Below are 23819 nucleotides of genomic sequence, written 5' to 3'. Positions count from 1 at the left end.
GGGCCCTTAGTTGGTGAGGAAGTGTCAAGTGCTCAGTAACCCTTAAGACATTCTTTTCACAACCCCTTCAAAGCAAAGTGATCCAGTTAAAAATGGCGTAGCAGAAGTAGCTGTTCATTTTTTAATGACTGTAGAACATTTCTCTTGGGACTTTAAGGAAATTAGGGAATTTGTTGTAAGTCAGAGACAGATTTAAAACTGGAAGGGATATGGGGAGCCAGAATAACCTGAAATATGGAAATGTACCTAGTTCCATTATGGTAAGGGAACACTGGCACAAGAAAAAGATGATGTTCAAGGTTTCTTCCCACAAAGACAGCAGAAGTGATGCCCAACTTTTCACTAAAGGCTTGGATGAGACAGTATTTTGCCAGAAAGGAGAATGATTTGAAGGAGATGGGGGATAAGCCAAGAAAAAAGTGTTCACAAACTTTTTGTGAAGGATAAACAGACCCACCAGGGCATGCAGTTGAAGTAACAGAAAAAAAATGCAGAAATAGAGAAATAAACTGACTTTAGACTCTGTAATGATTGATATATTTAATTTGTTCTTCACTCATTTATCATGTCTAAATCTTTGTGACCTCATTTGAGGTTTCCTTGGCAAAGATAATGGAATGGTTTGCCATTTCCTTCTCCAGTTCATTTTACAGATGATAAAACTGAGGCAAACAGGGTGACTGTGACTTGTCTAGGGTCATACAGCTAGTAAGGGTCTGCAGGTATATTTGAACTCAGGAAGATGAGTCTTCCTGACTGCAGGCCCAGCATTCTGTCCATAGTACCACCTAGGTGCCCTATTGTTTAAGTAGTAATTTAGAAAAAAACAAAAACAAATTATGATGTGTTAATGGACTTCACCAAAGATATTTATTAAAATCCCTAAAAATTTACTCCTTTGAATTTTCGCGGTACCTAAAGGCAAGTATTAATTCTTCTTTCCAGATGAAAAAAATTAAGCATAGCAGGATAGCATGCAGAGTTGAAAATTAGCCAGAAACTACCAATTTGAGTAGAGCACTAGCACTTAGGCCTCCTAACTTTTACCACTAAATCAGACCCCATTCTTATAAAGACTCTCACTTCAAATACCTCACCCAATTTACTGACAACCCCCTACCCCCAGTGCCAAATAACCTTTGAAATCTACTCCAACAGCAGTGAAAAGCTTAATCATTGTTGGAGTATTTGAACATGAACTTCCATTGTGGAATAAGCATGTGGGACCTCTAAGGGGAACAAGTGCTCTTGTTTCCACCCGCAACTGCCAAGTCATTTAACTGAAGGGGTTAATACTGAAGGTGACTGACTTGTCACTCTGGAGTGCTTCTGGTCCTTAGGAAAAGCTGTAAGTCTAACAAAACCATTGGTCTTCTCAGACATTAGATTGACAATGCATAGCACAAGAATTCTATAAGCTGCTGATGTGCAAGGCAGCGTAGTTAGGTGTCATTTGCAGGGTTCTCATCTTGACAAGTTTATAGGCACTTCAGCACTAATAGTATGACTGCCAAAAGAGCTTCCATACCTACTCAAATGTGCTTTCCAAATGAAACACATGATTTTTTATTTAACCTGTAAAACTCTTTTGGTCTCATTCATTTACCTTACTACCTTCACAGAACCAGTCACTTAAATCACTTTTATTTGCTTAGAAGTCCCAGGGGCTAGATTTGTTTTTTCCTTTTTAATTAAAGCCCATGAATAGAAATCAACAGATAGCTTCAGCTACAATGAACCAGTGTACTGAGTCCTCTTATAACACTAAATAGTTGGTTAACTTCTTCAGGTTGGGTTTGACATAGAAGTGTGTGAGGTGGGGTGAGGGGAAAACATTAATGACTGCCCTCTCTCTCTCCATATACACACAGCCATACACACATATACATACATGCCTACATATATGTATGTATATTATGATACTCCTGGGCTAGGCAGTTCTAGATGATTTTTAAAAGTCTGCCTAAAAAGATTCTAAAAACGTTTCAAATGTCATATCAATGAAGAGTGAGTGTTGGAAACATCCTTTTTAATCTGATGGAAACCTTTTTGTCTAATTTATATTGTCTTTTTGCATAAATTAATCTTCAGGGTTAACAAACATATCTGAAACATGCAGATTGGAGGGGTTAGAGGAGATTAGGGTGTGGCTCTCCTTACTAAATTGCTGTAACAGTTATAGGTGGTGTGTGTTCTATTAAGTCTCATATTGGTACAAACTGTGAAGGGGATGTCTCTACCTTTCCCTTGCACTTCAGAAGAGGTATTAAGGAAAATAATTTTGATTATTAAACATAAGATACTTCTCAATCTTAAAGTGCAATATAAATTGGCATTCAGAATTGTTCTTGAATAAACATTTATACAAGCAAAAGTCATGTTAAGGTTCTTTGTAAGATGGTACTGAATTTTTCATGCTCAGTATTACTACTGGATTAAAACAAGAAAGAAGAAAAGAAAAAAGGACTGCCTGGTCCCTAAATAAGTGACAGTTTATCTTTGTAAGGGAAAGTAGAAAATTTGTAGGGGAATGAAGGAAGCCAGACTTAGCATATATGTGTGTGTGAATAATATATATATGGATATTTATATATAATTTTATAATATATATTGTGATATATCTATTATTTATTAAATATTGTATTATACCATTATATATTAATATATTACCATTAACAGGGAATTGGAACCAAAATATGTAGATAAGAGACCTTTCATGAGCCCAAGTTACTTAGGAAGGACAAATTACATTCTAGGGTAATAAATAAGAGGTGACATTTGGTAGTGGATAGAATACTGGACCTGGGAGAAGGAAAGAAGGGGTTTGAATCATATCTCAGACATTTACTGGTTGCATACCCCCGTGCAATTCACATAAGCACTCTGGGCCTCAGTTTCCACAACTATAAAATGAAAAGGTAAGATATGGTGAAGGTTTCTTCTAACTCTGATTCTATAGAATGATCCTGTGAAAGCATGTGTGGGATGTAAATGCTTCATTACTTCTTGTGAACTTTGAGAAACTATGCTCAGTGGAAGAGGAACCACTGAACTGGAGATGGATCAATATTCTCCCAGTTTTCGAATGTTTGGCAGGGTAGAACCAAGGAGTGATGGATGATTTTGACGTTAATTCTTACTGAAAATTTGGAATGCATTAAAGGGATAATTTGTGAGCACTTAGAAAATTAAGAGATCACTAAGATCTAGTATGAGTTCATTATTGGACTACTAAATCAGGGGAGAAAATATAATTGGAGTTCAGCAAGATATCTGACAAATGTATCACGGTGTTTCTGGGTATAACATGAAGAAACATAGACTGGATAAGAACAGTCAGTTGGATTGAGAACTAGTTGAATAAGGCCAAAAAGTCTTGATTAATGAAATCAGTATGTACTATCTCAGGGTTCTGTCCTTGGCATTTATTCCTGTTTATTTGAAAACCCACAATAGTGAAGTACCTCGTTCAAGGTTAAAGTGCTAGACAGTGACAGACCTGGGACTAACATCCCAGGGGCATTTCCTAACTCTTCCTCCAAAGGTGTTTTCTTAGAAAACCACATTAATGCTGAAGAATCCTTTCAGGTCAGAAAACTGAAGGGAAAATGTTGTTAAATTTCTTTTGTCTACCATCAGATTTTCTTTGTAGAACTATTGACTCCTTACTTTTATAAACAGAAGTGAGTGTTGATTTTCCCAGTTGTAGTTCATCTCCTCAAAAGCCATTTCTAGCCATCAGATCCTATACCTTGTGAATCTATAATTTATCAGTATAGACCATTCTTAGTCTCCTTTTATGGACTCAGGTGAAGTTTATATACTGCTCTAGGTTTTTGTCTGCATTACATTATTTGATCTTTGAAATAACCCTATGACATAGCCAGTGGAAAAAAAAAATTATGACCTCCATTTTGCAAATGAGAAAGACAAGACTCCAAGAATGTACTATGACTAGACGACAGTCAAAAAGCTTACAGGTAGAAGAGCTGGGTCTTAAAGCCAGCTTTTTTTTCTTACGCTAAAATCAGTGCTCTTTCCCTTACATCACAGTCAAATGCCATGTAGAAGGTAAGTGCTTCCTCCAGTTCAAGTATCTTATAAATGTAATGTGATGGCAATTCTAAACAGAAAAGCAAGGCCACCAAGAAGTGAATGAAAGGTGTTGTATGCATCCAGAATTTTGATTGGACAACATGAACTTTGTAGTCTGAACTTTGTTTCTAGTTCTAGATATTCTTTAATTCTATGTAGATTTATGATCTTGTGTATTCAGCTCTAGTATGGTAGATAGAGTGTAGGGTATAGAATTAACAAGACCTAGATTCAAATCCCATCTCTGATACTTAGGACTTTTATAACCAGTTTTAAGCAGGTCACTTAATGTTTATCTACCTCAAGCAGCTCCCTTGGACTTACTAAGTCACAGGAGGCTCCAATCCGTACCTGTGTTAGTGGAAGACCCACTAACCATTCCTGCTCTGCAGTTCCTCCAGTGGAATTTTGGATATCTTTTCACAAGGCTATTTATATGGCTACAACACAACATTTCTAATCTGGGGCCTTCCTAAAAAGTTATCTAGTGGTTCATGGGATTATCTTTATAGGCAAGTGCTATGTTGGTACTTCAATATATCAATCCCTCTGGGTAAGATCAAATTTGGACTCTCCTTACCCTGAAATTCTACTTTGCACAGTCCATTTCATGTTGCATAATTTTCTTTCAAATTAAATGTCATTTGCTCATTTAGCTGATCACTAAAAGAAGAAAAAATACAACATTTAAAAGAAACAAAAGCCTATGTGCTGTTAAATGAGAAAGTGACTCAGGATTGTGGTAACATTCATTTTATAAAACACCTTACAAGAACAGATAAAGTACTTGAGGTTACATAATAACCAGAAATTGGAAAAGAACATTGAATAAAATATAAATTAATTGAACACTATATTTGCCACATGTTAGACAAATTTTAAAAGTATTTTTTTTTCTTTGCTCATAAAATAGTTATTTGGAAGAAAACCCTACAATATGCATTCGATTTCTATCTTTTTTTTTCTGGAAACTTTTCCTAGAAGCTTTAAATCCCAGGTTAACAGGCAACACCTGAAACTATTTAAAATATACTGTAGTTTGCTTCCAAATCTGTCAAGCTTAAGACACAAATTTAAAATATAACCAAGTCAGATACTAAGTGCAAAGTAAAGCTTCAAGTTGAAAAATTGAGAGAAAAAAAAATTCCAAACAACTACAGGAAATGCTTCTGGTGCGTAAAAAAATTCACATTATGAAGAAATCTTTGCCAAGTGTTCTTGGAATGTGAAATACTGACACAGTTATAAAAAGTAGGCCCTTGGGAGTTACGATCAGGGCTCTAATGACCATTTGCAACGTGTGAAGGGACAGGAATAGGAAAGAAGAGTAAAAAGCCATCTCTTTGGAAGGGAGTTGGGCTGAAGCTGTGGATGGACACTGCTCTGGTTAACTCTTTGACAATCTGGTCAGGATCTAAATCTTGTTTTTCTACCAGTATAGTAATAGACATAAAAAAAAAAAAAAAAGAAACAGCAGAAGCTGGAGATTAGTGAACTGGAAAACCAATGGGGAAAGTCTGCCCACAAAAAACCCCACAGGAATTTAAATTTCATCCATTCACCCTTTTATCATACAGGACACTGCTCAAAATAAACAATTCTGTAGATATTTTTGACACATAGAGAAAAAAATATATACGTATATACCTTCTTCGGTTACAGGCACATAAACTCTAGATCATTTCTAACTACAGAAACCAACTTTTTATTACACAGAGGGAGTCTTTAATATTTTAAATATTTTCAAAATAATCTAATGTCCCCAGTAAAAGAGAGCAACAATTCTTTCAAGCAGCATCTCACATTTAACATAATGTTTGATGTATCCCTTTTCTCTGCTGCTGAAGAATTTTTGATCACTTCTTTTGAGATGATAAAACTAATGCAAACTGTCAAACACAAAAGTGGACATTTTGATCAGTCAAGAAGTTTTCTGTGCATGACAGTAGTTTTTACTTTAAAAATAGTGCTCACTGATTTGAAGATCTACTTCAAATTTATTTAATGTCAAACTATCTTCACTGACAGATATATGAAGGCTCACTTTAAGTTCTGAGAACCTGAAACCTGTGGAGGTTTTAATGCATTATTTTTTTCATCATTTCTAATGAGGGCAGTAGGAACAGTAGGAACTGTTATTGTAATAAAGAAGCCACTTATATGTTAATAGCACACACAAGTGGAAATTTCTTTAATGTGGCCAGCTATTATATGGTATTTCCTTTATGAGGTAACCAATGCACAAACCTAAAAGTTGTGCATGCTGTCAGAAGAAAAGTGAAAAAATTAAGTTACTGCAATCCAGAAAGGGAGAATAAAAATATGGCCATGTGGGGCTTTGGTATGCTGATTCACAGGATGAACATAGAATGCAAAAAGCAAATTCCCCTTTCAGGCCTACCATCAGTTGAGAGACACCTGCAGAAATCAAGCAAGAGAACTGAAGAGCCAAGACTTATATCTGCACAAGTCTCAAATCTCTCTGATCGTCTCCTATCATGGAACTCAAAGATTAAAAATAGATATGTGCTTCTCTGAAAAGGATTGCACTTATGATGTGTTCTCTCTACCTCCCGCCACCAACTACATTGGGAGCATTGGAATTAGTTTTGGGTAATGCACAGGCCCATTGGACTGCTATTTATTTAACATTATGTGTAAGATGTTTGGTAAATATTCTTTAAAATACCATAGACTGCAGGTGCATTTATCCCTGATACCAGGCTTCATAAATGGGGTATCTTTTACAGTGTGCTATGCTGATGAAAAAGTAGAGTGACAGAAGACACTACTAACCACAATATTAGTTTATATTAGAAAAGAATATTCTTAGGTGGATCAGGCAATTTAGAATGAAGCAAAGAGCTTAATGATTTAGCTTTATCTTATTTCTCATTATTCTATCTGTAAGGCAAGGGAATATGAAAATAGCCCCAAAATTCAAAAAGAGCTATTTGAAAAATATTCAGTCTTTTAAAATTAGGGAGCATCTTTTGCAAACAAAAGATCAGACAAGTAACAATGAAGACTAGTCTAGAGTCAGCTAGCATCAGGTGGTGCAGTTCCTAAAATGGTGCTGACTACATGTAATAGGTCCTTAATACTTGCCAGTCAATTGATTAAAATTTGCAAAATGTTTTCTGAGGAACCACCCCTGTACGATAAGACCAAGAGATTTTTGGATATTTTCATCTAATTAGAAGGGGCAATGAGGGAATGAATCTCCAAATTAAATATGGATTTTAATTTGAGTGCACAAGGAGGAAATTACTGGGAACTCTGGAAAAAAATACTGCCACAGTAGCATTAGCACTTAACAGTGCATCCAAGATTTAAAGTTTCCAAGCTAAGACGAACTGGTTTCTGACGCCATTATGAACCATGGATGATCATTCAAATAGGAAATGAACTGTATTCCACTCTGGAAAAAAAGTTTGACCATAATTTTATGTGAAAAGGATTACTATAATTCAAAGAGGAGGTCCCATTACTCAGTCTGCCCAAAGGTAGTGCAGGCATAAAGAGCAGGTGACCTCATTAGATAACTTCAGTTCGGCCTTATCCTATGCATTTGGATTTCACCAATAACTGCAGCAGTTGTATGGTGATCTCTCTTAGGTTTTGCAGAGCTGTGATCACTTAGAGCAGGATTTGGCAGATGAAATATCCCAATATCTACAGTAAAAAGACAGGTAGTTCTCCATCACTGCACAAATACCTCAGAAAGGATAGTTTCTTGATAAAATAATGCATTATACATTCAGATTCTACCCCCTTATCCCCCTCCCACCACCCCAAACTGATGGTTTTAGAAGAAAAGACTCAGTAGTGAAGGCCACATACTTTTTTTTTTTTGCATTTGTTCACTAGGTTAAAATTCAAAAACCATTAACACACATCATATAATGGAAAATCAGAAATGGGCACGTGGAAGGAAAAATCAAATTGAAATAAAACCTGATGATTCTGCTGATGATGTGGATGGGAGAAGAGTTACTGGGAAATGCTACAGTAGACCAGACTACACTATGAAGGGTCACATACAGGAACACAGTACAGATATCAAATTAAACAAAACAAAACAAAACTGTAACTTGCCAACTTGTAAACAAGGAAAAGCATTTCACAGATTTAAAGTTCAAGGGAAGTAAACTTCTTTAAATTATTTTTTTTTTGTCAGTTCAACCCTGATTTAAAAGTATGGCTAGCAAAAATATTGTAAGCCGCACGCAGCCCATTTACATCTTCAGTACAGCAGCTGTATTCCTTTGATAAGCTGCACCAGCCAGGCTCTCTTCTAGGGATGCAAAAGAGAGAAAAAACTTTCTCTTTTGAAATCCACCTTGCATTTGCTCTCACTTCTATATTCCCAGAATTCCTCATCTGCTGATTTACATCTGAGAGATTCAGAATCCAGGCTGCTATAGATTTAGCCTCGGAGAGACAGGAGGAGGGTAGGCAAATTCTCTTAGGATGCTACGGGCCACGTCAACATTGTTCTGGGCTATCTCCAGGGCTCTTTTCACCTCTTCAAAGGGATAGCCCTCTCCCATAAGTTTTGCAATTTTTGCATCGACATTTTCCAATGCTGCCTCAGGACCGTGGGCTTTTCTGTGGTGGATTTCTGGTGCAGTCTTGCGGGGGCGTGGCTTAGGGGGTCTGGCAGGAGCTTGTGAACCATCTGTGTTAAAAAAAAAAAGAACACTGATGTATAATGGGTAAAAAGGGCTTCTCCCCTCAAAGGTACTAATTTTGCAATAACATGGTACAATTAATTCACAAAAGCTCAAAGCATTTTACAAACAACATTTCATCAGATCTTCACAATGCTCCTATAGAGGGTTGGAAAAGGGGAGGGAGGGAGCTATTATTCCCATTTAAAAGATGAGGAAACCTAGGTTACAATAAATAAATAGCAGAACTGAGAAAATAACACTAATTCATAATTTTGCTTTCTTGAGCTACAAGAATGGAATGGGGCGAAAAGCAACCAATTAGGCATCCAGGAGATAGAACCCTTATTTCCCTCAGTTTAGCACTTTAGTCAATTCACTACAAAGAGAAAACAAATCTGCTGGTATGAGATTATGTTTCTCCAGAAATGCTTTCTAGCTAAGTTACTGTGAGATCAAATGAGATATTTTTAAAAATTGCTTAGCTCAATGCCTGGCACATAGTAGGTGTTTATTAGTAGAGGCAACCACATGACTGAAAGATCCCAGAAATTAGAGACAAAAACAAAAGAAAAACCCACATCTTTTAGGGTTTCCTCTTGTTTTTTAAGGTTCACAGGATCATGGGTCCAGAGCTGAAAGGGACCTCACAGGCCCTGCGGTGAAATCTCCTTCTTTTAAGGATGAGGAAACAGAGCCCCAGGGACAATAATAAGTCACTTGCCTAAGGTCACAGAGGTACTAAGTATCACAGCTGACATCTGAACCCAGGTCCTCTAGTCCTAAAACCAGACTTTTTCCATTGCATTATGCTGCTTTCCTATTGGTAAGAATTCATGTTTTGATGATGACTGGGGGAAAAAAGTCAAAACAGCATGTTTCCAATCTGCTTTAAGATGACTCTAACCTTGTGAATTGCCCAAATCCATTTAATTCATTCTCTACCACCAAAACTGAAAACATTAAGAAGTCTTGTTGAAGGAAAAGTACAAGGAGTAGAAATGTAGGGAGTAAAGACTGCATTAACTTAACTTTCAGTTGATTCCCATGATAAAAGCAGTTGGTCAAAGTTAAACAAATGACAGGGAAGGCTCAAGAGAGAAGAACAACGTTAATATGATAAAAAACATTAATTACAAGCAAAACTTCTACACTGTTTTCTTGGGCATGATCTAGCTTACTTGAGAGAGCATTTTAATCAGCTGTCTCTAAAAATAAAAATGACTACCCTTGCCTAAGAAAGGGTTAAAATAATAAAAATAAAATTTCAAATTCTATCTCCCTAAATACAGCAATTTGTATAAATAATGGAATATTCTTAACAGCAACAATATGAGTAAGAACAACAATGAGACTAATAATTACATTAGTACATCTTTACTAAAATATCTCAGAGGCACAGCCTCAACTATGGCACAACTGAGGCCAGAAAACAAGTCTTTTGGCTCTCATTTTGGTCAATCTTGATTCTCTTGCATTCTTCCAGCTCAAGTGAACACTACTGGCTGGGGTGTGAGGAGAGGGAGAATCTATCTAGAAGCTGCTTCGTGAGTCACTGTTCTTAACGACATTTCCATCAAAATGAAACCATTTAAAAATTATTTTATATTTCCTTCTTTCCCCTCTCCCGCACCTCTGTAGGACTACAATGGTTTTCTTTCAAAGATAAACTTTTTGTCAATTATAAATTCAAGCAAGATCAAGACAACACACTTTCAAAAAAGGCCCGAGACATCATACAATAACAACAATAAAAATGAAGGATGATGATGCTATGTGGATTCGGAATAAAACTCAGTAACTGTTCAAGTTTTATTATTTTACACTTTTTTATTACAATTAAGACTATATGTGTATACACATATTTGCAAATTTGTAGTTGCTATTAAAATCTGTTCTGTTCATGCATATGTAATCACCAATACTTATTATTAGTAAATTGCTAAGCTCATGAACTTCTTTGTTTTGAGGTTTCATTAATTTTCTCATTAACTATTTCCAGTATAGTCAGCATGGTGGACAGAGTAATGGAACTGGAGTTAGGAAGACTTGAGTTAGAATGTGAACTCAATAACTTGCTAGCTGTGTGACCCTGGGCACGAAGTTTAGTCTGCTTTATCTGTAAAATGGGAATAATTATAGTACCTGCCTCACAGCATTGCTGAGAGGATAAAGCGAGATGATACACTTTGCAAAATTTAAAGCACAATTCAATTTCAAGCTATTATATGTCACAGAAAGCTGGGCAATGAATTATCCTTCAGGTTTCCAGTTATTTTCCATAAATGATCAGACTTTTTTTTTTTAAATCAAACCTTTCTCTGACTTGGGATCAATGACAAAAGAACTCATCAGTTCTAATCTTGTCTCTTCTGAGATAGCTGTCAGACACAGAGGGCATGCAACAGAACTTCAAGTTATTTTGCTATTATCCTTCTAAACTCTTTTTCTGCATTATTCATTTATTGTGTGCTATGCATTAGAAAAGTGTGGCTCTAGAAGGGGTGAAGGATATATTTAAGGACTATCATTGCAAGTAACCCCCCAAAAAAGAGAAACTGCAGCAAAGGTTATAGATTTTCAACTTCTGGTTTTAGTCTTCAGCTGCATAGGTACTGCTGTCACTGGGTGGAAAAATGCCATTGTGTAATAATCATGATGCCTTGGTAAGGTACTGGTAAAAGGCTCTAGAATTTTCAGATAAAATGTTTTATGTAAGGGAAAAGATCTTTTACTTATACAGTACGATGATAAAGTTTCAAGTAACCTTATTGAGCACTGGGAGGAAGGTAGTTTAGGAAAACTAAAAACAAATTAATTCTTGTAACTTTCAATCAAATAAAACACTAGAAATTTCACTACATGCTAGATTCAAATGCATACAGATGAATTAGGAATTATCAATCAGAGAACAGGATTTAAAGAAACTCGAGTAAAATCAGGATTTTCAACAGATAAGACTTCTCTCCAATCAGGATGTTTTATATACTAGCATAAAACATTAAATAATGATAGCAATATAAATGATGAGACTAAGAATGATAGTCAGCATTTATTTAAATTAAACACTATGCATCAGGCACTATGCTAAGTGCTTTACAAATATTATTTCATTTGATTCTCACAACAACCCAGTTGTATAGTTGAGGAAAGTGAGACAAACCGAGGTTAAGTGACTTGCCCAAGGTCACAAATAGTAAGTGTCTGACCTGGGATCTGAACTCACCTTTTCCTGACTCTAGACCCAGTGCTCTATTGACTTTACCACTAAGCTGTCTCAATGAACCCTCTCCTCTGGTCATCACTGCCTAGTAATTAAATTTCCATTTACTTTAAAATAGAACTAATATCTCCTTTATGATCTTCACTAATTTTCAGAAATTGCTTTGTATCATGTGCTGCATCATATACTATGAAACAGGATGCAACTGAAGCTGCCCAGCTTCATCTGCTGAGGATGCTGGCATCTTAAAAAGGCAATTTCTTACTATTTTGTTATGTAAGTTCCTTTATAATAACTGAATTCAACTAAGTATTTTAAATTTGATATCTAATTCCAGTTCTGCAACACATTTGTTGTTCCAGCTATAGACCAGTTTTAATAGTGGACCAGAATGATAGGCTGATTTGAGGACAAATATTTTAAATCATCTACCTTGATTTAGAAAACTAATGGGTATTAAAAAAATACAAAATCCTCACAGTTTACAATAGTTTATTTTTAAAATGAACTTTGATTATCTTTCATTTTCATAAAGATGGATTGTCTACTAAATATCCCACTGTATTCCTCTTCCTAGCCCTCTCTGAAAGAGATATGACTTAACATAAAGAAAGGGAAAAAAAGCGTGATGCTCTACAGAGTGCTCTAAAGCCATGGTCCTTTGTCACCTCTGCAAGGTACGTGTCTTCTTAAATCTCTTTGGGGCAACCAAATCATGTACCTGGGTATTATTTACTCCTTTTTGAAAACATAGTGATTCCTCTATGGTAAGATAAAAAGATCTGGTACTATTAATTTTTTTTCTTTTTTTTGGTAAGGCAGGGTTAAGTGACTTGCCCAGGATCACAGAGTTAGTAAGTGTCAAATGTCTGAGGCTACATTTGAATTTAGGTCCTTCTGACTCCAGGCCTGTTGCTCTATCCAACATACTACCTAGCTGCCCTTTGGTACTATTAAATCTTAAATCTCCTCTCTGCCACTAAAATTATTCATAATCTTGCGTAAATCATTTAACTTCTTAATATTTTCTACTTACCATAGCTATAAAATAGGGATGTTACCACTGAAGACTCTTTAGTAGATGGTAGTAGGAATTAATTAATATCATCTGCAATGTAAGGGCTAGGGAGACTATTAACATGAGGGGGCAATAGTTTCATATCTGTATTGGTAATTACTATCCCCCAAAGCTATGGAATAAGAAATATTGCCAATTATCATAAAGGTCATATGAGAGAGGAAAACACAAGATTTTTTATAAACCTCTAATTCAACACTAAGCTCCCAGCCAAACAAAATATCAATAAGCAAGAACTGTTAATCTGAATAAATGTAAAGGTTTCTTTAAGAATCAGGGATTCTTCACCACTATTATTCAATATGGTACTAGAAATGTTAGCTGTAGCAATTAGACAAGATAAAGAAATTGAAGGAATTAGAACAGGCAAAGAAGAAACTAAGTTATCACTCTTTGCACATGATATGATGATATACTTAGAGAATCCCTGAGATTCAAGTAAAAAACTATTTGAAATAATAAACAACTTTGGCAAAGTTGCAAGTTACAAAATAAACCTGCACAAATCTTCTGCATTTCTATATATTAGTAACAAAATCCAACAGTAAGAGACAGAAAGAGAAAACTCATTTAAAGTTAGCGTAGACACTATAAAATATTTGGGAATTTACTTGCCAAAACAAATGCAGGGACTTTATGAACACAATTACGAGACACATTTTTGCACAAATAAAGTCAGATCTAAGTAAGTGGAAAAACATCAGTTGCTCGTGGGTAGGGCGAGCCAATATAATAAAAATCACAATTCTACCTTAATTAATTTACTTATTTAGTGCCATACCAATAAATCAGATAATTATTTTCTAGAGCTGGAAAAATAATATCAAAATTCATCTAGAAGAACAAAAAGTCCAGAATATCAAGGGGACTAATGAAAAGAAATGCTAGGGAAGGTGGCCCAAGGCTACTAGATCTCAAATTGTATTATAAAGCAGCAATTATCAAAACCACTTGGTACTGGCTAAGAAACAGAAGGGTAGACAAGTGGACATATGCTAGGTACTCAAGAGACAGGAGGCAATGAATACAGCAATCTACTGTTTGATAAACCCAAGGACCCTAGCTTCTGTGATAAGAACTCACCGTTTGACAAAAATTGCTGGGAAAACTGTAACACAGTGTGGTGAAAACTAGGCATAGATCAATGCCTGACACCGTACATAAGAATAAAGTTCAAATGGGTACATGATAGGTATAAAGACTGATACTATGGACAAATTGGTAAAGCAAGAAATAGTGTATTTATCAGATTTATGGAGAAGGGAAAAATTTTTGACTAAAGAAAAGACAGAAAGCATTATGAAGTGCAAGATGGATAATTTTGATTACATTAAACTGAAAAATTTTTGCACAACCAAACCCAATGCAACCAAGATTTGGAGGGATGTAGAAAACTGGGAAGGAATTTTTGCAGCTAGTGTCTGTGATAAAGGCTTCATTTCTCAAATATATAGAGAACTGAGTTAAATGTGCAAAAATACAAGTCATTCCCCAATTGATAAATGGTCAAAGGACATGAACAGGTAGTTTTCGGATGAAGAAATTAAAGCTATCTATAGTCATATGAAAAAATGCTCTATATCACTATTGATTAGAGAGAAGCAAATCAAAACAATTCTGAGGTACCACTGAGGTATCACAAATCTGAGGTATCAGATTGGCATGACAGAATAGGAAGATGATAAATGTTGGAGATGAGTGGGAGAGTTGGAACACTAATTCATTGTTGGTGGAGCTGTGAGCTGATCCAACCATTCTGGAGAACAATTTGGAACTATGCCCAAAGGGCTACAAAAATATGCATACCCTATGATCCAGCAATATTGCTTCTAGGACTGGATCCCCAAGAGATCATAAAAATGGGAAAGGGTCCCACATGTACAAAAATATTTATAGCAGCACTCTTTGTGGTGGCCAAAAACTGGAAATCAAGGGGATGCCCATCAATTGGGGAATGGTTGAACAAGTTGTGGTATATGAATGTAATGGAATACTATTGAGGTATAAGAAATGATGAACAGGAAGACTTCAGAGAGGCCTGGAAAGACATTTATGATCTGATGCTGAGAGAAAGGAGCAGAACCAGGAGAACTTATGCACAGCACGACCACAGTGTGTGAGAGTTTTTTCTGGTATTTGGAACTTCATTGCAATGCAAGGACTTTAAAAATTCCCAATGGTTTTTTAAGGCAAAATGCCTTCTACATCCAGGGAAAGAGTTATGGAGTTCAATCACAGAACATAGCACATCATTTTCTTTTGTATTACATTTTGGTTTGCTATATGACTTCTCCCATTCATTTTAATTCTTCTACACAGCATGACTATAGTGAAAATGTCTTTAATAGGAATGTATTGTGGAACCTATATAAAATTGTAAGCCATCTCAGGAAGAGAGGGGAAAGTTAGGGGGGAGGGAGGGGAAAAAAATCTAAGTTATTTGAGTGATTGTAGAACACTGAAAATAAATAAAATTAATACAAAAAAAAAGAATCAGGGATTCTGAGTTGATAATTAAATAGCTATGTTAAGCAAACCAACTGAAAGGCCATTTCTCTATTGCAGCAGTGGTGTGTGTGTAGAGCACTCTGCATCAGTCACCAGATGTTCCATACATATGGTCTTGGGGCAGTTAGGTGGTGCAGTGGATAGAGCTCCAGTGCAGGAGTCAGGAGGACCTGAGTTCAAATCTCACCTCAGACACTTGACACTCACTAGCTGTGTGACCTTGGGCAAGTCACTTAACCCCAACTGCCTCATCCTGGGTCATCTCCAGTCATCCTGATGCATATCAGTCACTGGATTCAGATGGCTCTGGAGGAGAAGTGAGGCTGGTGACCTGCACAGCCCTTCCTCACTCAAAACAAATTCAAGTGCAAGTCATGTCATTATTTCTCTGATGGGATGGTCTTCTTTGGCAATGAAGGACAAAGCCACACACACTATGTATGGTCTTATTTGTTCATTTTTAAAAATGGCACTCAAGAATTTCAAGTACCTGACATCACTTGATCATGTGGGTTATTGGAAAAGAGTAATGACATGGACGTGAAAAACTTTAATCACCCCCAAATCTTTTTTTATGCAGCTTTTGTCATATGTTATCTAAGATTTTAAATTAATGAATTTTTTTTACTATAAAGTACTTAGTCATCCAAACAAATGGCATTTTCTTTAGTTACCTTGGAAGCTATGTAGTGATGTAAATTACATATTCATCACCTAGACCATTACTTCTTAAACTTTTTCCACTTTTCCATCGTGCAACTCACAGTTTAAGAAGCACTGACCTAGACACATCTTTGATGACCCCTCTGGGAACTGATTTTAGAAGCAATTTGGAAGCCCAGTATTATCTAGCTGTATTGTCAACCTTATTTAGTAGATTTGACTCTGAAACTATTGCACCAGTTTCAAAAAAATCAAAACTTTTAAGAGGCAGATTTTTCATTAACGAGGCTATTCAAAAAATCTCTTGTAGATTTCCCAAAGAAAAGTTGCAAAAATGTTTTCAGTGAATGGCAACATTGTTGGAATAACTGTGCAGCCTCCAAGATAATGACTTTAAAGTGGGCAGTGTTTGCCTGGATATGCATATTCTGGTATATTTGTTTAAACAATAGCCACAATGTGTTAGAGTCACACCTTGCCTAGTTTTCCAGTTGATTTACCTTCCTAATTACATTTTGCTTTGGCTAATGTGGGACTCATTTTTCATTCACTGAGAACATATCACATAAGGAAGGGTGGCCTAGAAAAGGGCTGCATAGAATGAGGAAGTTCAGCTAGAATAAAATGTATTTTAACTAATCCAGACAGATAAATTAAGAGCTGAATTAACATACTGCTATTTTGTAGAGAAAGAAAACAAAGAACATAAACACTGAACAGTTTCTCAAAGGTCACACAGACTATAATGACCAAGAATACAGGTCACTGGATTCCTAACCCAATGTTCTTTTTAAAATAGATATTTCATTCTTTAATCATCTTTAATAATCTTCATCTGTCTTTGTCAATGCCATTTTGTGCAATTGTCAGCATAGCATGGAAACCTAGAGCAGCAGGCTTCCATTTTGGGGCCTTTGGTCTTCCCCATCTCCTTGGAATCCCTGGTCAGATTAGAATTTGGGAGTAATCTTAATCACACCAAGAAATCTTTTGACCAGTTCAAGAGGTGTGTCCTTACTTTTCATCTTCATTATGGGTGTGCTCACATTGTAATAAATCCTTCTGACCAATAATTCAAAACTACAATTCAGAAATGTGTGCATTTATTCCTTTTGTAACCATAAAATTTCTTCATTTTTTTTCTAGGTTACTATAAATTGTAGGCTGGAAATTACTTCAGAGTTTTCTGTTTAGCAAGGGGAACTCTACTGGCCAGAATCTCTCTCTAGGCAAAATTACTTGCAACATAATGAATATATTTGTGATAGATGTTAGCTAAGGAAGAGACTATTTACTTAGCATTATGTATGCTGTTGGGAATATTTTTTAACTTAATTATTGGATATCTGTATAGGGAAAAAGGTAACAAGCAACCTTGAATTGTTAAAAAAAAAAAAAAGCATCTCTATAAAGCACAACAGAGCATTCTTCCCATTTTCCCCTAGTCATTTGTAGCCTTTTCCTCCTCAAATTAGACTTAACAAAAACCTTATTGATAGTTTACAGCTTAGTCCAGTGCCTTTCATATATTGGATGTTTGCTGTTATTGAACTGGACATGTTATATGCTCACCATGGATAAGATGATAGAGCTCAGTCAAAAATTTACCATGGTCTAAGAAAATTAGATTGGAAATTCTGAAGAGTTTTATTCCATTGCAATAAAATAACAGTTTCTTTATGAAACACTATACATTAAAAGAACTCAAGGGCAGGGAAATTAAAATTTCCTTTAAAATTATACTAAATATTTTTCAAATTAGGAATCTGAATACAGAAAACTGAATACATATATTTTGATTAGTATATACTTTTAATATACATTTATGTCCAATACATTAGATTTAAATATATGTTCATTATATATTCAAATGTTCAAATTTGAAATATAGAAAATTATACTAAACATACTTCAAAGCTTTACCAACTTTATAAATATCGCTGGCAAACTTAACATAAAGACATCTTAACTGACTAACAGTAAAAAAGAGAGCCTTAAATATCTGTGTATGTGAGAATGATATGTTGGGTGAAAAACTTGACGCTGTTTACATAGTAAATCACTGCCAAAGTCTGTATTAGAAGTGAAGAGCTCTTATTCTTAGGTAACTATTCTCTTCACTAAAAATAAAAGGGTGGAATTAAAAGGAAGGAGGAATTTCATAATAAATCCAAGAAGTAACAATATTTAAATAGAACTGAAAGGAAAAAAAATATGCAAATTTAACTGGTTAAAAGATATAAGGAATCTTATATGCCCTACAACTATGCCTTTATGAATTCTACTGTAAGAAAGACCAGTTAATTCTGGAATTAATTTATTCCATAAACTGGAATTACTGCCACCATAAAAACAACCTTCCAATTATAGAAGGACATGATTTAACATGCAGTTTTCATTTAATTCAAATTAAAATCTTAATATACATCATGCTAGATAATTATGATACTTAAAGCTGAGGATATAACATGATTTTACGGGTACTTTTTAGACATAGTTACAGAAGAAAAATATATAGCTATGAAGGCAGTATTTATAAGTAATTTGTGCTGAATAGTGCAGGTACTGAAATTATTAATTAAAAAGGAAGCAGCCTGAAAATGAATGATATTACAATGTTACTTTAGTAGAACTAAGTTAACACCCCACAACACTGTTGAGGGCTTAATTTTTTGATGAAGAACCTTAAATTATACCATTTCCCTTAAAAGTCTTACCATTAAGGATTATGTAGAACAGATAGCCCTTGTGTGAAATGCACCCAGGGTTGCCAAGTGAAAGGAGATAAGTTGAGAACACTTGATCCTATTATAAAATTCATTTTATCTCTCTTGAAATGGAATAGGGAAATATTTCCATACTACTAAACAAGAATAATAAAGATACTGTGGCACAGAGGAACCAGAACTGGCCCCAGAAAAAAAGAACTGGGTACAAGTCCCACCCCTGGTACATACTGACATTGAGATGTTGGACAAGCCATGCAACCTCTTATTCCCCCTACATCCCTTCTTTACCCATCCTATCCCTGCCTCCTCCTCCCCCTCCCAACCCTATCATTCTCTAACATTATAAGTTATAAAAAAGGTGTGATCTCCTTTTAGGGATTGTTTCCTACAAAACTGATATCACAAGTTTGCCTCACCTTCAAGTATAATATAGGAAAGTATTTATTCCAAGTCAGATTGGAAGGACTTGTTCTATAGGATGTGTTACTCTGTACTGAATTTTAATTATACTAGAATTTTCTTAGAATATGATGTTGAGCCTCAAAAATATAATGTACACTGAGCTTTCTTCAAGCAAACAATTAAAACTGTGTGGCATTACACTATCCCAAAGAAAGAAATGTATATGGAATATTGGAACTCACTTATATTCTTAGAAAATTCTGTAAAATATTTTTTAAAGGATTACAAGACAAAGAATTACTATCTGTATGAGTACATGGGTCTAGGAGTAAAATTCCTTTCACATATTTCTAACTTAAAATTTCCTTGGAATAGAATTCATATTGTTAAGATAATATTTTCTAAAAACTTTTAGCAAGAAAAATTATGGAAAAATGTGCATAGGCTTTATTGTGCATGTAGATTGTATATACATAAATTATATGAAACACACAGACTCTTTAGACACAGAGATAAGAGGAAAGATTTTATAAATTAGATAGTAAAGCACTTTTGAATCCTTCAGGAAAATTCCTTCCACAGAAATGCTCTATATAAACATGAATCATTATCATTTATTTCAGGAGTCATAAAAGAAGGAATTGGGTTTGAAAGGTACAGCAATCATACCCAAATTCTCATCCTGTCATCTCCAAAGGGACAAAAGAAAAACACATTAGCCTCAGCAAAAAGGACTATTAGAATCCCAAAGGCACATAAGCATCCAGTCTCAATATTTCTTATGTAAAGAACTAATCTGGAAGAGAAGTTCAATCTATCTACTACTTTATTGAAATCTATAAAAATCTAGAGATGGTAACCCTGTGATCTGCATATGAACAAAGGCTCTAAATATTCACGCAAGAATAATATGTTTGAGGCCTGAAGATTCAGTATCTACAGAGGGAGACCAAGAGAGGTTTAATGATTCTGCAATTAGGATCACAGGTTTTAAATCTGGAAAGAGATCTCAGGTGCTGTCTAATATAACTCCACATTTTGTAGATGAAGAAACTGAGTCCTACTCAAGTAAAGAGATTTTCTCAAGGTCACATAATTTTACCAGAAGAGTTTTGAACCCTGACACTCTGACTTCAAATTCAGGGCTCTTTGAATAATTACTGAACAAAATTAAATGCCAATAGAAGAAAACTATCTTTATAATTCTCCTGAGATCTGTGATATTGATTACAATAGAACATCACTGCCATACCCCTTGGGTAGGGAAAATGACACGGATATGAATAGTGTCCTCACAGTGTTTATTATAAGCTACAAATTTCACATAAATTGATAGCAGTGTAGCAAAGTAGACACCCAGAGTTCTTAGTTCTCCATTCAAAATGAACTCATGTGTATTTGAGAAGAAAACTGTCTTGACAGTATACATGCTGATGAAAGGAACTCCCTAGGGAAACTGAATCCATTTTCTCTCAAAAAATCATTTTACCCTAAATTTGACAACCAAATGATCATTGCTATTCCATCATGTCAATATGACTACAGGTATCCCATTATATAAAGAATAGATGTCTTCTTTGAAACTTGGCTGTAAGATGAAATTCTTTACATAAAAGTTGGTCTTTTATTCCCACCTATATAAAAACAGGAGATTGTTCCCTGTTTTACCGAAAGACAATTCAGGAAGACTTTATTCAGATAAATTCACGAGTTCATGAACTTAGTAAGATACTCCATGTAGTTTGCTTTTCCTTCCCTCCACAATGGGTTTATGCTGCCTTCACCCAGTCAAGTTTATGGGTCCATTTCATAATTTTAGAATGAGGGGCTCACACTAGAGGGCTGCTGTTCCAGACTCAAGATCTTAAATTTTATGCTGATCAGACCCCAAAAAGAGGTAGGAGGTACAAGGAGAGATCTAAATACTGGGAGAGTGAGGGTCAGAAGGATAGAGCTTTCCAGCTGGGGTCTGAGTGACCGCAAAGGAGGCCATATACCAACACTGATGAAGCTCTATCTTTGCAGCACTATGTTTTCACAGGGAAGACAGTAAAGGAGACAGAGTCTGGGGTTATTGGTCACAAACATTTCCATAATTTAAGTGTTACTTTTTTACTCAAAGTGATTGTGCCTTTCTATGACTTGGAAAGCTAACAAAGTATTGCATAAATATTCACTCACAAAATACAGCTGTGACTTGGATGGGATGACAAAGGGCACTGAAACATAGAAGGTACAAAAATTTAAAATAATTTTTTTTAAAGATTGTGTAACTGCTACATTTGTTAATTTACATTTTGACAACACTTAATGCTTTCAGAAACAGAAAAACTAAGTATACTCTGTTAAATTAGCTATCAAGCTGGTGATGTTCTTGGTAACTGCAACCTACTGGCCCAATCCTGCCATCTGCTAGACAATCCTTCCTCCCTCCAAAAAAGTGAGGCTGGTGACTTTGCACAGCTCTCCCCTCACTCAAATCCAGTTCAACTACAAGTCATGTTATCATCTTCCTGATGTCATGGTCCCCTTTGAGAAAGAAGGAAAAACAACACACGTACAAAAAACCCAGAAAAATAAAATATCGCAATATCTGATAAGATATAACTTGGCGTTAATACAGATGCAATATACTGTTCCCTTAAGGTCTGTTGCTCAGTTAAACTCTACTCAGAGTTCTAAAGAAAAACTGCAACTCTAAGAGACTAATTTTGGGAGGTTTTTTTAGCTTTTGAATTCTGAGGCAGCAGTTGCAGACTTTAAATGTGATAAATGTACATACGGAGAGACAGGACAGCAAAACTGCTGTATGATTATGGGACAAGTATAAGTTATCTGATGGTACTCTGAGCCTAGGAAAATAAAAGCTTTTGGTAGTGAACCCCTATATTTTGAACTGATTCATTTAATACTATAGTTGATATTAAGGAACAAGTAGCTGAGCAGAGAACAAACTGAAAGCAAGGAATTATGGAAGTCAATCAGTGGATCAACTAGTTCAGCAGTAGAAATATCCAATGTCATCAAAGAACTTACATTACCAGGAAGTTATAAGAAAGTTATACTGGTAAGAAACTTTAACGGACAGTTCCTGAGATAGAAAGAAGTCACCAAAGTCTTCAGTTCCATACTTGCAAATTGCTCTGATAATGTTGATTTAACTCACTCACATGCCTCTCTTGCACATTTCTGTGTGTGCCCACTCCCCTACAGACAATGAGTACAATAGACACATGGACAAACACACACACATGGAAACTTTATGCATTTACTTTAACAGGAGTACCTATGATATTATTTCTTTTGCTTTATTACTAAATAGCTATATTTAATATCTAAAAGTGTCATTGTGAATTGCTTGTTGCGTAAGGAGAAATGCATCAGTGGGGGTTCAAGCTCAAGTGTTGAAGTGATGAGTAGGGGGAATGGTACCCCCTCCCCTCCAAAAGGCTCTTAGAGAATGTGAATGTAAACAAGTAGTGATGGTCCTTCTCTGGGAACCTCAATCTGCCACAGGCAGAGTAGGCTGGAGTAAATGAGCTAGTCAAAAGAACAAGTAGTTACCATCCAGAGAGATGTGAGGTGCTACAGCAGTACTAGTTATATAAAATAATGAGAATGATTTTGAAAAAAAAAAAAACCTCATGGATTTACAGTTAAATCATGCAGTCTTGCATAACAACTGACTTAAGGATTATAAATTATTTCATTCCCCAAAATTTGTACTAATGAGTTAAGCCATCCATTTTACTGGATATTTGCCTTTCATTTCCTTTATAAATCAATATTAATAACATGTTCTTTTGCAACAGCTGCCCCCCAAAAAACCAGGGGTTATCCTTAGAGACTAGACAGTCAAATTTTATATTACCTCATAGACCATTGTTTCTAGCTAAGTCTTCTTACTTTCAAGGGAAGGAAATGTGCCCAGGCATTTCTAAAAGAAATACGTATTCATATTTGCAATTGTAAAGTGTGATGATGGTAATCTAAGCAACTCTCAGAAGAACATTCTTAACATTTCTAAAACTTTTTAAATATAAAATTAGCCAAATACAACATCAAAAAGCTACTAAATAGTACTGTAGACACTTTGTTCTTTGGAACAAAACAGGATGTGTTAAATGGGAATATTATAAAGAAATCTGGAAAACCTCAAGACTTTTAGAATGGAATGCAGAAGAAATGTCTTCTTATTAAAAAATGTTAGTTTACATATAACTAAGCAACAGCTATAAGCATGAATAAAGAAACATAAATACAAATCAGCTATATTTCATTGAATTTCAAAAACCATTTAAATGTATGATTTTGAATTTAATAGGATAAAGTAAAATTTTCATATTTAACAGCAGATGTTCATTCCAATATCTGAAAATGTACTATGTGTAAGCCACTGAAGAATAAAAAGATGGATTCCTTACCTACAAGGTGCTTATGTACCACCA

The 23819-nt window shown here is 35.3% G+C and overlaps 1 protein-coding gene across 11 annotated transcripts in view; it reads right to left on the bottom strand.

Annotated features, from left to right (window-relative positions):
• Window positions 1-4832: 4832 nt before the first annotated feature.
• The window catches only part of CBLB (Cbl proto-oncogene B), a 236034-nt gene continuing 217047 nt past the window's right edge, over window positions 4833-23819 (bottom strand). For all 11 annotated transcript variants that reach the window (XM_072614114.1, XM_072614117.1, XM_072614119.1 and 8 more), the window contains one exon: window positions 4833-8776. In XM_072614114.1, coding sequence (XP_072470215.1) covers window positions 8517-8776 — 260 coding nt within the window. In that variant the 3' untranslated portion in view covers window positions 4833-8516. The remainder of the gene's footprint in view (window positions 8777-23819) is intronic.

The sequence above is a fragment of the Notamacropus eugenii genome, chromosome 5, assembly GCF_028372415.1.
Source record: "Notamacropus eugenii isolate mMacEug1 chromosome 5, mMacEug1.pri_v2, whole genome shotgun sequence".
In the NCBI taxonomy this organism is placed as follows: Eukaryota; Metazoa; Chordata; class Mammalia; order Diprotodontia; family Macropodidae; genus Notamacropus; species Notamacropus eugenii.
Note: the sequence above shows the minus strand (reverse complement) of the source record. Positions and strands in the feature narration are given on the sequence as shown.